This window comes from Macrosteles quadrilineatus, unplaced genomic scaffold (genome assembly GCF_028750875.1).
Source record: "Macrosteles quadrilineatus isolate MER2022 unplaced genomic scaffold, UCM_ALF_1.0 Scaffold_3__2_contigs__length_128488019, whole genome shotgun sequence".
Lineage (NCBI taxonomy): Eukaryota > Metazoa > Arthropoda > Insecta > Hemiptera > Cicadellidae > Macrosteles > Macrosteles quadrilineatus.
Window position 1 is genome coordinate 97,236,180 of NW_026542596.1, and position 14,396 is coordinate 97,250,575.

General features: G+C 35.0%; 1 protein-coding gene across 2 annotated transcripts; it reads right to left on the minus strand.

Moving 5' to 3' along the window:
• Window positions 1-296: 296 nt before the first annotated feature.
• On the minus strand, window positions 297-11,522 carry LOC128990001 (SET domain-containing protein SmydA-8-like). 2 transcript variants are annotated; one of them, XM_054412204.1, is made up of 10 exons: window positions 11,313-11,522; window positions 9,886-10,043; window positions 9,112-9,234; window positions 8,189-8,311; window positions 6,463-6,729; window positions 5,502-5,670; window positions 5,028-5,178; window positions 2,763-2,842; window positions 1,665-1,836; window positions 297-736 (listed from the first exon to the last, which is right to left on the minus strand). In XM_054412204.1, exons 1-10 carry the CDS (start codon window positions 11,457-11,459, stop codon window positions 444-446), a joined length of 1,683 nt encoding a protein of 560 aa, XP_054268179.1. In that variant the 5' UTR covers window positions 11,460-11,522; the 3' UTR covers window positions 297-443. The 2 variants fall into 2 exon arrangements, with proteins under 2 accessions (XP_054268179.1, XP_054268181.1); XM_054412206.1 differs by lacking the exon at window positions 2,763-2,842 and having other exon boundaries at window positions 298-736; window positions 5,029-5,178.
• Between the last annotated feature and the right edge of the window lie 2,874 nt (window positions 11,523-14,396).

Genomic DNA, 14,396 nt, shown 5'->3' on the forward strand with positions numbered 1-14,396 from the left:
AATAATAAGACTGTTCTGTAAAATACTAATATTTAATAAAGTTTTTTATTCAAATTACAGTCTTCCACTTTGTTTAAAAATTAATATTACCCTGATGATAGTCAATGAATTTGTACTTCTCGACTCTTGGATTTTACTACCCTATATTGGCAGCAAGGCTATTTCATATACATGAAGAAACATCAAGACTGTTTACAGTATATATAATAATTGTGAATCAAGTTCAAATTGTAGAATATAAGTATGTTTTTTAAGTTCTTCAACCTACGGCGAATGGAATTGTAAATACACTGTAAGAATGTTTGCAGAAATAGTACTCTTTAAAATATTATTATATCACTTTACAAAATTTCTCCTACCAAGGTAACAGTTACATAAAACCACTGAAAAAACTTCAAAGTTTATTACAAATCAAATCATTACAACTTTACAACTGATAAGAACTAACTACTCCCACTGACACAGCTATGCACCTTGTTCACGTCAATGAGAGCTTTCTTTGCCAGTTCTCTCATCCGGTACTCTGGAGAATTGTCTCCTTCCTGTGACGGGAGGAAAGCGATTTCTTCCTCCAGCGACGCCTTGGCCTCCCGGAGCAGCGAGATGTCTTTCCTGCGCGAGTACAACTCCATGAGAGCCGAGTGGAGTTCAAAATGGAGCACTGCGGAGTACAGCCCCAGCCTGCCGTGGCCTTGGTCTATCTTGTTTGTAACTGAGATCAAGTCACGACAAATGTCTGGAACAGCCATGGAAACATCTGGTAAGGGTTTTTGCACATAAAAATGTTATGTATTCATTTTTACTTTTTCCCTCTACATGTGGAAAATATTATTTTTGTCAAAACTTTTTAGATGAGTTTTGGTTAGAAATAACCGTTTTGGGTTTCCCCTGAACTTAAAAGTGGTTTACGAACTACACCTATATGGTCCGATTTCCGATTTTGGCGATTTTGATATTTTTTTTAGAGATTGGCGGCCTCTTTAAACCTGGCATTGGTCCACATTGGCTATGTACCTGTGCGTAGAACGTAACCAGCAAAGGAAGGGGTAAGCCAGTACAGTACAAGGATGAACTGTACTGATGAAAATTGGTGGCTTAAATTAGAAACTTCCAAAAATAAATTTAAATCAAAATTGAAAAAGTTTCTTATCAACAAGGCTATGTACTCCTTTGAAGAGTTTTAGTTCTATATTATTCTAGTTATTAATTGCTCTATTTCATTTAAATTGAAACTTTTGGTTTTAAAATAATTTTATCTGTATTTTTAATTTTGATATTTTCATGTATAAACTTTCATATTGCACTGCTTGTTTTATTTGATCTGGAAAGCTATTTATATTGATGGTATGTTGTTATGCCATGTATGATAATGATGAGTATTTTAGTTAAGTTAGTTTTATTAAATTACTCTTGACGCCATTCCTGTATTTATGTATGTACTTAAATGAATAAAGTTATATGAAATGAAATGGCATTGATCAGGATCCGAACCCACGACATTGCTGCCTTAGGCCTTAAGTCCGTGATGCTCCCGACTGAGCCCCCAACTCACCTTGTCATATTAATTTGGTATGTACTAATCTATGATATCTCCAGGTTTGATCATTTTTCTAAGAAAGCAAGGAAGAATGAAAGAACTAAGTACATTTGCAATGTTCCAGTACCTGATTTCCTGATTAGTGCCTTCTCGTTAAGATCAGAGTGCAGATAACTGGGTTGATGGCCATACAGTTGTATCAGGGAGTGTTTGATCTTATAACACAGATAGTGGTGAGGATGTAGAACTGTCTCCAGCTTCCCAAGAAGATCTTCCAGGCTGTCTACTGTAGGTTGGTTCTGGAAATGTCCAAATTTGTTATTCTTTTTCACAAAAAACTCGTATTTTAAACAAACTTTTTTGCTACAAAAGTTTTTGCATGATTAACTCATAAGGTCTACTTCAAAGCTTGCTAAACCAGGTAGGCGACCTCTTTCGACTTTGCATATCCCAGTCCTAATAGGCCTTAGGGGAGAATGTTTTAAGCAAAGCAAGCAGTGAACTGGATTTTTTTCAAGTTTGTAAAAGGTTTATGGTTGAATTTTTCTTACCATGCTTGGTAATTGTTCCTTTTGTCTTAAAGGCCTTGAAAAATGTTGTTAAATTATATAGCTAGGCTACTCCTTTCTACTCAGCAAAGACAAATAACTACTAAAGGTTTTTTATCGGTATTATTTTTTTTTTTTTTACTTTGATATAATAGCTAAGCATAATAGAACAGTCAAATAATGTTTTTACCTTTGTTTTTTTGACTACATAAAATGAAATGACTGACCTTCTTAAAGGTCTGCTAAAACAGCAAAACAATTTTCCTACAATATGATAAGCTACAGTATCTATAATCAAACTAATGGCTGTGCTAAAACGTTGCAACTGAACACGAAATGCATTCTTATAAAGCCTGCTTCACAAACTACAACTACTACTTGCACACTAGTAAAATCTACCTCTACACTAAGCAAAGGTACAATGGCACACCTGTACAATATTTCACAGATGCAATACTTCATAATTTCACAAAAACATCTATACTATATATTTCCAAAGTTTGTAGAAACATCATGCAAAATTAAAACTTAACATGAAAATGGATGATTCTTATTTACAAATCCAAAACATAAGCTTCATTTCTCTCCTCATGTACAGCACTAGACATTGAGACAAAAACTGGAAAAAGCAAAAAACGACAAGAACGTCACAAAAAACAGAGATGGTGTAGACTTACTTCAGAAACACACACATCGAATGGTGCTTCTTTTGTAGCTCCAGGGCAATTGGTATAAGATAGACCCAAGTAGTACATAGCCAGTATGGAAAGCAAACAAAGTAAATGAAGCAGCTGTTAAAGGCTAAAGCATGAACATTTAGAAAACTGAATGAACAGAAAGACACAGTGATAGAGTCGATTTGGAAGAAGCGATTATCTCAAGATTCAACTTCCGCTTAACTCTTCCTCAAAAGTTTTATTCCAAGTACATAAGTAAAGTTAGTTGTGTAATCGCTTTGTTCTCAGACAAACTTGTAAAGATGAGTGAAGTGAAGTTAAATCTTGGAAATTTTAAGCTTCTTTCAAATCATTTTTTATTTAATGGTAAAGGATAGCTTGACATAAGAAAGAACATTGAAAAAAATATCTAGGTGTAAAATATCTTGGATTGCTAATGTAGTGTCAAATTAAAACTGTAAAATTATTTAATTAAGAGAATGGAAAAGGGAACTTTATGGTAGTAAATTTAAACAACGAACCACAATTAATGTAAAAGAAAAGTATAGTATAAATGGTTGTATTCCTAGAATGGAAAATCTACAGACTAAAGTGGATTTGCGTCAAATTGATAAGAACAATTGTTTGCAGACAGAAGTAATGAGTGAAGACAATCTAGAATGACTGCAAGTGCAATTTTTTTTGGTTAGGATTTCAAAGAGTACAAAAATAAATATTAATTACATTTTTGGTATATTAAGTAGTCTATGCTGCATCTGTTTGTAGTTAACTAATATGTCTAGTTTGCTAAGTTTGTCAACCTAAGTATCCACAATAATCTGGTTTCTTCTTTAGTTTGCTTTTTAGTTCCATTAGATAGTAAAATTGTAATTCCATAATATTCCTGTATGTGATTTTTATTACACGTTGAGTGCTGGCCGGTCACCGTGGAACGGCTGCCGAACGCGCGCCCAGGCTGGCCCTGTCACCTATGCCCGGCCAGGTCCCGCTAAAATGAATCACTCAGTGTGACGCAACGTTGTGGAAAGGACCGGAGTTGTGTGTGCGTTGCTAGCATTACATAACCTATACGCCCTACTGTGTGTGTTTTTTCAACCGCCATTCCCACGGACCGGTGCCGGTCTCCCGAGGCTGGTAAATTCCCCCCTGCACAATTTATTGATGTATTTTTGTGTTTTTGCTTTTAATATGACACAACAATATATTTTATAGTTTATTATTGTGCCTTTCAATAAAGATGGACTCCCCAATACCAAATTGTAATCAGTTCCTTGATTCACTGTTATTGAAATAAACAATGGTTGGGAGGGAGGAAGGGGCTGTATATATAATTGTAAATATTAGTTTGAGTGCTATTTAACATTTTTAATGTGAAAAACAGTGTTTGTGAGACCAAAAATGGAGTATTTTTGTCACGGTGCCTTGCACCGGCGATTTTGAATGGACGCCATTTGTATTGGAAAAAACTGCTCGAAACACTTTTTCTGACCTGGATCCTCACTTCGAGCAACAAAAATAAGATTTTATGTAAAAAAAATTCAGGACCTGGGGAAGGATCAACTGATATATTTTCCGCATTCAATGTTTTAATATGCGCTAATATCAGACATCCCTAAACACCAAACAGTATTCAATTTGAATAATGGTAGATATGTAAATGTTTACTAAAAATATTCTGGTAAATTTTTAATATGAAGGGGTTACAAAAAGATATCGTTATTGGCTGAATGAATCAAAGGAAGTGTATTTTTTGAGGAAAGGATTCATAGCTAACTTACCTGAACAGTTATAGAAAAGCGAAGGAACAATACATTTTCTTGTCAGTGATATTTAGTGTAGGGTATGATAATTGACATATATAAGTAAAACTCTAAATAAACCTCATTAAGACATCTTAGCAACCAACTAATCATTCGGTCTTGCAACAAAGTGCAAGGATCTAACCACTTTTGATTTAGATTATCTGAGTAGCAATTGTCAAGGGGCAAAATGCCACTCTAACTTTAAGTTCCTGATCCTAGATTGACCTGAGACTTATAATAATACCTTGCAGTGAGGTAGCTGTAAACTGAAAATCCTTCCCTCAAAAATACAGAAACAAGTAAAGACATGTAGTACATTTGGAAAAAGAATGAAAAATGCCAAGGGTGGTTGAGAATGTTGAGATCACAATAAAGAATAAAGATTGACCGATCAAAACGGAAATTAAATAAAAGACCAGGTTTGAATGGTAAATAACTTTGACGATCACATCGAGTATGCTCACCAACTGGATGTTTTCTACTTGTACGTCCAAAGTAGAGATGAGCTCACAGACTTCCTGGGAAGTGAGAAACATCGGGCATCTGTCACAGGACCAAACACAGTTGTTATCCAGAGGATTCTTAGGGTATTGATAACCTCCGCAGACATTTCCCTGAAACATACAATGTGGTCAAACAAAAGATTATGACTGATGTTTGGACTTTTTGTTGACCAGTGTTGTGATCTGTTGGTGCATGTATCTATCCATCTGAGGGAGACGGGCTGAGGTGCTTAATCTGAGGTGTACACCTCCTAGGTGTATTGGATTGTTGAACACCTCATTCACTTAATATCTTTAAAGACCTTCAAAGTCCAAGTACTTGATGAATGACTGCATTTTATCAATCACTTTTTCTTCAGGAAGATGAATTCCTCCTACTAAGTTGCAAAGAATGGTCTTTCTTACCTTGAGGAGTTGTAGATATTGTACAGTACCTGGGAAGTCTCGGACAGGCAACGTAGAGCATTGATATACGTCCCAAGCTCAGTAGGATCAGAACACCTCGGACAGCAGCAGTCAAAGTACTTGGTGTTCCGCAAATGCTCCCGTCTGGCTTGGGTGGTCCATAACATGTGAGTATACATCAGGGTGACGTCCTGTCCTCTGGATAAATCAGGAAAATTGTAAGATTAGATGTATTGGTGGTTGTAAGCCTATATTTCTGTGTACTATCAGATTAAAAGTCACAAATCACCTAAAAATGTGAACGCAAATAAGGCAATTTTAGTCCTAATATGAGGACTAGCCGTGAATTAAGGTCTCCCTACAACAAACTTTAAATTTCAACCACGCAAATTCGTTCAAATCTGATACTATACTCCATTCACAAAATGTATGCGGTTTTAGGGGAAGAAATCTATCCCCTCCACTTGATCCTACCTTTAAAACAATAGCTTAACAGCTGATGTTTGCCATACATCAATCAGCTACACTATATACATTAAGAAAAAATAAGTAGTGGGGGTACTTCCCCTCAAACTGCCTCAATTTTGTGAACGGAGTATAACACCACGATCTTTTCTTCCCTTGCTAATCTAGCTGGTCCACCTGATTACCATGTGAGACAAAACCAAAACCCCTGCTTCATCAAATGACTAACTCTTTTTGTTTCGTCAAATACTATTGTAATACACAGATAATAACCGGTACTAGGTGTTAATGTTAATGATGGTAAATCTTGTATTTTCCTAATTATACTTCACACTTCACAAAATATGAAGCTGTATGAGTACAAGTTTGTATTGTTCTCTAGAACTGTATGCTCCCTAAACGTCTTTCCTCAGTAACTGAGATTAATTAGAATCAACTATCAAACTATCAACTATCAAAATTATATTATATTAATTATATATTAGAATCAAACTATCAAAAACTGGTCAATTTCGTGTCACTTACTTGGGAATGTTGACAGCAGCTCTGACAGTCACCCTTGTGTTGCGGAAGGTGTGTTTAGTGTTGGGGACACACGAGTGACACATGATGGAGGCTGTAGGCAGGATGGCCAACACCTCCATGTCGTTCTCCAGAATCTCCATCGCATTCACATCAATAGCGCCACAGATACGGTGGATCACATCTGGTGACATGTCATCTAGTGCACTGCTGTCTAGCTTGGAGAGGTAGTTTTGGATCAAGTAGTTGACTACGTTTTCATTCAGCTCCCTGAAAATAAAATTCAGATTGGATCCAGTTGATGTAGAAGGTGAATCCATTTTTAATGTACAAGCTTGATATTTTGAGCTACAGGGATTACTTAATCGTTAGTCGTTACATTAATAATTCAATTATAGCTATTGATATCTAGGTGTCCCTCATACTACAATCCTAAGTATCCAATTTCTTACTAAACAATTTGTTGGTGGATACAAGCAAAAAGTTGTTAAAACTCCTGAATTGAGCTGGATCTCTGAAGTGCAAATAAAACTCTGAAGTCAAGTAAGATTTGTAACATACAAATACAAAATGTAGATAGACAACAAAGATCAACTGTTAGACAGCAAAGAAATTCATAATTTAAATTAGGCATAATAACAGTTCATATGTTTTTAAAATATTACAACATTCTCACACAGTTTACTCCTATAAACTTCCACTTGATCCATTCACTATTTATTTTAGGTGAACTTCCACCACCAAGCTTTTAACACAGATAGGTGTACTTTTCATGAATTTCATAATGAAATACATTTTTTACATTATAAAAAAATAATGAAATACATTTTTAAATTTTTTTTGTGAAATTCATTTCACCAGAGCAACTAAATGGGTTTTTATTACCTGTCTTGCAGTTCTAAAAAAAAGAGGATTCAAGTCAGCGCTCAATCATTTTATCAATTTGAGCGCTGACTTGAACTGAACCCACCAACAGTCTGTTACTGCTCGGGTACCGGCAATGTGGTGTTTCCAGGATATCTCTTCATACAAATTATTTATTTTGATGTGGTATCCTTATGTGTCAAGTGTTGAACGTGTATCCGTACGGTGTTTAAACATCAAAGAAGCTAATCAAGCAAATTCAATGTACTCCCTGGACTGAAGTGTCTGACGATGGCATCTTGCCAAAACAAGTAACACGATAGTTACTTTTGGAACTACATCACAGGTAATAACACATTTAGTCATTATTGCAATTTCGGGTCTATTACAAAAATATCACCAGAGCAGTGTTTTCATTGGACCTGAGATGGGATAAAAAACCTCAATCTAAGGTGTTGGGGCCAGGGAAAACACTTAAAACGACTCACACATCGGTCAGACCACAATATCAAATTTAGTTAACTCAAAATAAACTGCTAAATCATAGCAGTCCTAAGATTTACCCCTAGATTGCAGTTTATTAGGTCAGGGATGGATTTAAAAGATTTTTGTTATTTATGCCTAGATTAGTAAACGATGTTTGGTTAGGATATTCTTGGTGGCTGACATATTAGCCTCTAGGACTCAAATGGTTAAATCATTTAATTATAAAATAATTTCTTATAAACTCGTCATGGGAAGAATACATTAAAAAGTTTTCTCCTGTAGTTCTCATTTTCACCCAGCACAAGTAGTACAACTACAAATAAATCCATTTACAAATGTGAATTTTTGTCAAACTTATCAATACCAAAGAAGTACTAACTTGTAAACTTCAGTTGAAGGTCCTCTCTGGTCTATGTGAGTTTCTAGTGACATAATTGTTTTCCACTTCTTAGGATTGCGCTTCTGCAGTAGAAGACAGCGCAGTGGCAAAATACACTCATATCTGCAACACACAATTTTCATATTAGTGTAAAACCCCATAAATGAATTGATTTTTACAAAAAAGAGCTTGAACGATTTTGTTTGAAATTTAGTTTGTTACGGTCCTATTAACTTTACCCTAAACACAATGTCCCCCTTCCCCAAAATAAAGTTGTTAAAAATTACAATTAACGAGTTATTTAAATTTCACCCATAAAATTACCCCCACTTACCCATTATAACGGATATTGACAAGCTAATGGGAGAAAGTATGTGTGTAATTTTGCTGATACCGTTTGTTTACTTTTTGGAGGGGGTTAAAGAAGGCTCCATAACGATTTGTAATATAATAGCTTCGGTTGTATTATTAAGGACCTGAAAAACAATCCTAAAACCCTCTAGGTAAAGATCTATAGGTACTAACATTATTGTACATTTTATGAGATTCCCTATGAGTGTGTCATCAAAAACCAATATTTCACATTCACTGTAAAAGTTTTTTAACATATTTAAAAAGGATTTTTAAAATATTTAAAAAAATTTTAAATATTTTAGCTTAAATACTTTTAAAAATTCCAGCTCAGAGCGACAGAGAATGTTGTAGCTAACTTAAGGCTGAATATAACAATATAAGACTTATATGTCATGGATTTTTCATGTTATTGGCTAAGTCGCCAATATATCGGTATTTGAAAATAAATAAAGCACAAATTGGCCTATCTTTAAAAAATAAACAATTCAGTAGATAGCTACAATAAAGAGACAGTGTCCCAGAGAGTATTGTTTCATTACCTAATTGTTACACAACATGGATGCACTAACCTGCATTGCCGAGTGTCTGTGACAGGTGAGAGAGACAACAATTTGCACTCAATTCCGTGATGGTGAGGATCTCGTAGTCCAGGGCACATCGGACTACACACTGGCCAGCCACACTGGTCACACCTGCTCACAGTGGGTCAGTCAGGGGTAGATAATGTTATCTCAGGCTTTAGAGGCAGTGTCTTGTACTAGGTTGTAATGATTTGCAGGAGGGCAGTTTTCAACATTGCATGCTGAGACTTGAGTAGATATCTTTCAGGAGGAGTCATAGGACAGTTACTTACTATTGTGTATTCATTATACAATTGCTAATGCTTCTACAGACTACATATAAAGACATAAAACAATAGTCCTATAAATAACTACAGTCAGGGCCACGAAAGTTTGCAGTTGGCGGCAGCCAATCACAAGACAATGATAGTGCGACGTTGCCATATTGCCCATTGACAACACTAATTAAATTCCTAAACAAAATTTTCAAATCAGCTGGTATCATTAGTTTTGGCAACACCGCACTGTCCTCATTGGCTCCTTCGAACTACACGTGCCTAGTGGTCCATGTGTTGGACTATGGTGCGAGAAGATGTGTTATCCCTGATATATCTACAAAGAATTAGGAGTTCGAACTGCTTTCCCTTCAATACTTTTGTGATACTTTCAACAAAATTCTCTTGCGTGGATACTATAAACAAAATTGCTGCTAAAATCACATAGGGAAATAAATAAAAATGTGGCTATTGTTTGATCTTAATTACTAGGAATCCAGCTACTAACCTAGCATGGCCCGGGGGTCGCAGACAGCCTAGACAGACAGGGCTGGGGTCCGCCAGTTTGGGCCCCGCTACTACGGGAGCCTCCTCCATGATAACCTCCCCTGCCACCAGGTCTCGGGAGGCTACGAGGTAGCGGCCAAGCTCCTTGCTCACCTTTACCTGTGAGTTTACAACGGGAAAATCAGTTTATTGTGAACAAAGACATTTTGATGTTAATATTACTGTGTTCAATTGTATACATCTCTTTTGTAGTTATTTGTGTAACTAAACTAGATGAGACTGCAAAACACATTATTCTGGACTGCGATGGACTACAGGCTAGGAGAAGGGCTCTGTTTGGTCTAAAGCAGCCAGGTGAGGAACCAGACGCTAACATTGGGCAAAAGCTCCTGCACCTAGTTAGGGACACAGGCATAGGCTTACCTAGTTAGTGGCAAGTGGGATGCACAATAAGCTTCGGTTGACGTGCTTGGACCATGAGTCCACCCTCTTACAATCAATCATCAATCAAACTAGTGTGCGAAGTAGCACTTTGCACTCACGTTACACATTATATTTTTCCTACTGTTACTATACAGCATATATATTTTTAGTCTTCCAAATACTATACTTGGTTAGATAAGATCAAATCGTTGAACGAAATGGAAAACACTGCACCAGCTGATCGTAGTCATAGTAATCTTTAAGTGTTGCCAACTTATTTTCAAGCATACACGTATTACATGCCTAATAAAAGCACTCTGTTTTGAGTTGTTTGGTTGGAATACTGGAGTGCGGCAAAAAAAATGAGTGCGGCCAAAGTAAGTCAATTAGCTACTTGGCGTGCTATAATCAGTGCAAGGAAGCCTGCAAGGAAGCCTCTGAATAAAAAAAAAACTAATATAATCAAATAGAAGAAAACAATATGGATTCAGGGTTTTTAACTTGTTTAGATGATGTTTAATCTTAGAAACCCAAATAAATAAATAATCCTGAATTCCTAAATTTACTATAGCCTCAAAGAATTAAGGTACAGAGAAAACACGCTTATGGAACGACCGTGAGCTTTAAGCTGTGGTATGTTAAAAATTCTATTGCACAGGACACAGGGTCTTCTTCCACCGTGAGCATTGTAGTGTATGAGGGTAAGGAGGGGCAGTGTTGGACTTTGCTCTAGACACAAGAACCAGTGCTAGACACCACTGAATAGTATAATTGAATGTTTCCTCTGTACCTTACTTCTCTGTGCTATAGCTTACCACATGAAAAATTTTTGCAATTAATTATTTGTTGGCCAACTTGATGTCGTTCATAAATATTTTTTTACTATATTTTAAGTGTTTAAAAAAAATGTATAAACTAACATCTGTCTGCATCTGAGACATCAGCAGTAATCAATCAAGAACAATAAATATTTATTATCATTTAAGTGATTTAAACTATTGTAACCTCGTAAGGCTTGCACTGCTGCTTGTGTTTGGGCCAGTCATGTTTCTGGTGCTCCTTGCTGCAGTAGGACACAGTTTTGCAGGAACTGCAGGTGAGAGGCCCTTTCTGTCTGCAGACGACGCACAACGGATCACTTCCTCCCATCATACAATGGAATATTGACTATCTACTTTGGACACAACAATGCTATGAAGCAACCTATCACCTTCTACTGCCGCTAAAACAAACTGAGACTGATTTATTTTTAGACTGCACCGCGTTCTGTCTTTGAACTGCTGGGGTATTTTTAAACTATATCAGGTATTGGGCTGGAATTTTTTTAAACATAGTAAAATGAAATATAAATATATATTTTAATTGAAAATTTTGATTGGTTGATTAAAAACATTTCCAAAACAGTTTCAAGTATTATGAAGATAATCTATATTATTAAAACGAAACAGTGTTTTATTATTTCACGATTCTGAATCAACCACTCAACGGATTTTCATGAGTTTTGTGTTGAGAGAAAAATAATTTTGAGAACTAGGGAATGTCGAAGCCATAATTTTAGTTTAGGGTCCCAGTTATTTAGAAATTAAGTTTTAATTTTTGAAAGGCTTGCAGCCGACGCTAAGATTCTAAACTAGCTTTTGGTGTAATATAATTTGTTTAACATAACAGCTGTAAACATTCAGCTTTTGTAACACAAATTCAGCATTTGGATAAAATTAAAAGACATACTAAGGGTTGACTTATTTATACTATGTGTAATGCTAATCATTGATACGTTCAATCCTTCGATAAGAGGATGACAGATTATTTAAATATACATAGGTAAAATACTAGGATGTTCAAAGGATTTTTAAATAAATCTTTGTAATCTTCGGTTTTTTTTTGTAATATAATTTTCTTTTAACCAACAGCTGGTTAAATATAAAAATGCTCTGTATAACTATGAGGTTATTTTATTTACTCTGATTTGTCATTGATTTTTAGGAAATAAGTAAGATTAGTAGACCACCGAGAAGAGTAACACCATCGATGTATACAAGTCGAGGCTCTGTACACGAGTCTTAAAAAAAGGATATGCAAATTATTATACTGCTCAACTTTTTTATGAAAGGGTAGGAAAATCCATTTTTTACACGTTTTAATTCATCTTGGTTTGTTTACAATCAATGTTTTTGAATGATTAAACTTTGTTTGGATTAGGCCCGGAAATATTGATGTCATAAAGAAGGAGATCAAGAATCATCAGGAATACAATTTTAAATTACCACCACAACCCAGACGGGTTTTATCCAAAGATATACAGATGGATGTCATAGATTGAGCACAACGTCATAATTGACCTTGGATACTGCAATTAGACTAACCATCCTTTTATGAAATCTAAAAAAATTGTTTGGCGTGTGTTTAGTTGTGGTTACGTTTGGAGGCACTGAATATTTTATAGTTTAAATAAATGAATATGGGGAATTACGGTGTACATTGATTCAATGAGGGTGGTTTAATTATTAAGGATATTAGAACTGATAACGGCATGGATTATAAACATAGACAATTAATTACGTCACTAGCTTTACTAGCGTGTTTTACGTTTTAAATTCCTTCAACATGTGACCAGTTCTTTTGTTTAAATGAATATTATTTTATTTTTTGGCTCAGCTGTTTACCAAAACAAACTATATGTTGTTGTTTTTACTTTTCTTTGTTTACACTTATTTATTTAGCAATTGATGCAGTGAAATTGATATAAAGGATGTGTGGACGATTTGTTTAATGATGTCAGGACACCAACGTTATAATTATGTGTACTGTGAATTTTATTGGATGTTTTCGTTTTATTTTAGGGAGTTTCTATTCAGACCTACTGGAAATTGTGTATAGTATAAGTAATTGTATTGTGTTGATATTGATTATGGAAGAGGCAGGTATGCGATGGAATTGGAAGGTGATATCGTTGACTAGGCATGTACACTTTCTCAATTGATAATTACTCTTTCTACTGTAGGATGCCATAAAATTTGTCTTTATACGTGTAAGCTAGCTGTTCTGATTTATACACAGTTTTAACTGACTACTCCCGTACGTAGGACGGGCTAACACCTCGTATGTTTTATTATAAAATAAAAAGTAACCTCATTAATATTAACTGGATAGTGCATAGATAAAATACCCCCGCCGCAGCAAACCTGCCGACTAAGCGAATTTCCATTTGTCTTAATTGATTTTCAATTAGCCTAAATATATTTTAATAACATTAGGTTTAACGAGTACCTAGGTTTGCTGCTACAAGGAAACTAATAAAGTGTGTTTTTTTGTAAAATATTGATAGCTTAGTACAAAATAAATAAATTTGATCAAAATACAAAATATATACACAAGCAAACTACAACATTTGACAATCTTCTCCATAAGAATAACATGGGAATTTTAAATTTACAATTTTTTTAATTTTCTCCGTTACTATTAACCGAACAAAAATACTTTTATATACTAAATTAATTGTTTTTTTAAGCTCTTTAAAAAGGTCTAAAGAGAAATTGGGAAATTTTGTGTTTTGAGGGTCAAAAGTGAGAAAAACCAATTTTTACCCCATAAAACCCCCCGTAAAGCCCCGTTCCCATGGTCCGATCATGCTGGTTCGCGAACTCATTCAAGTTTATCCTGCTTTACACCTTTAAACCAAATTTCATCAAAATCGGAGAAAAATTATTACTCAAGTTATCGCGTTCACGGACGTATATATATATATATATACATATATAAAAATTTGAACGAATGGTGTTTTTGGCCTCTGGGGACATCAAAATGAAAAAGTAAATCGGTCCCGGGTCTAGGTCTTACCGTGCCACCTACGGTAATAGCTACTTCCCTATAGGGAAATTCGCTAAAAATGACAATTTACTCAAAGACAAGAAGTATAATTTTTTATATGTGATAATAAATTACTAAATACAAAGATTTATTATTTATTTCACTATAATATTTCAATCATTTCTTAGTAGCCACAGTGGCAAATTAAATTTACCAATTATGATAACAACAAAGGATTCTGTAATAAAGCTAATTAAAAACAACACACATTTTATTAAATAA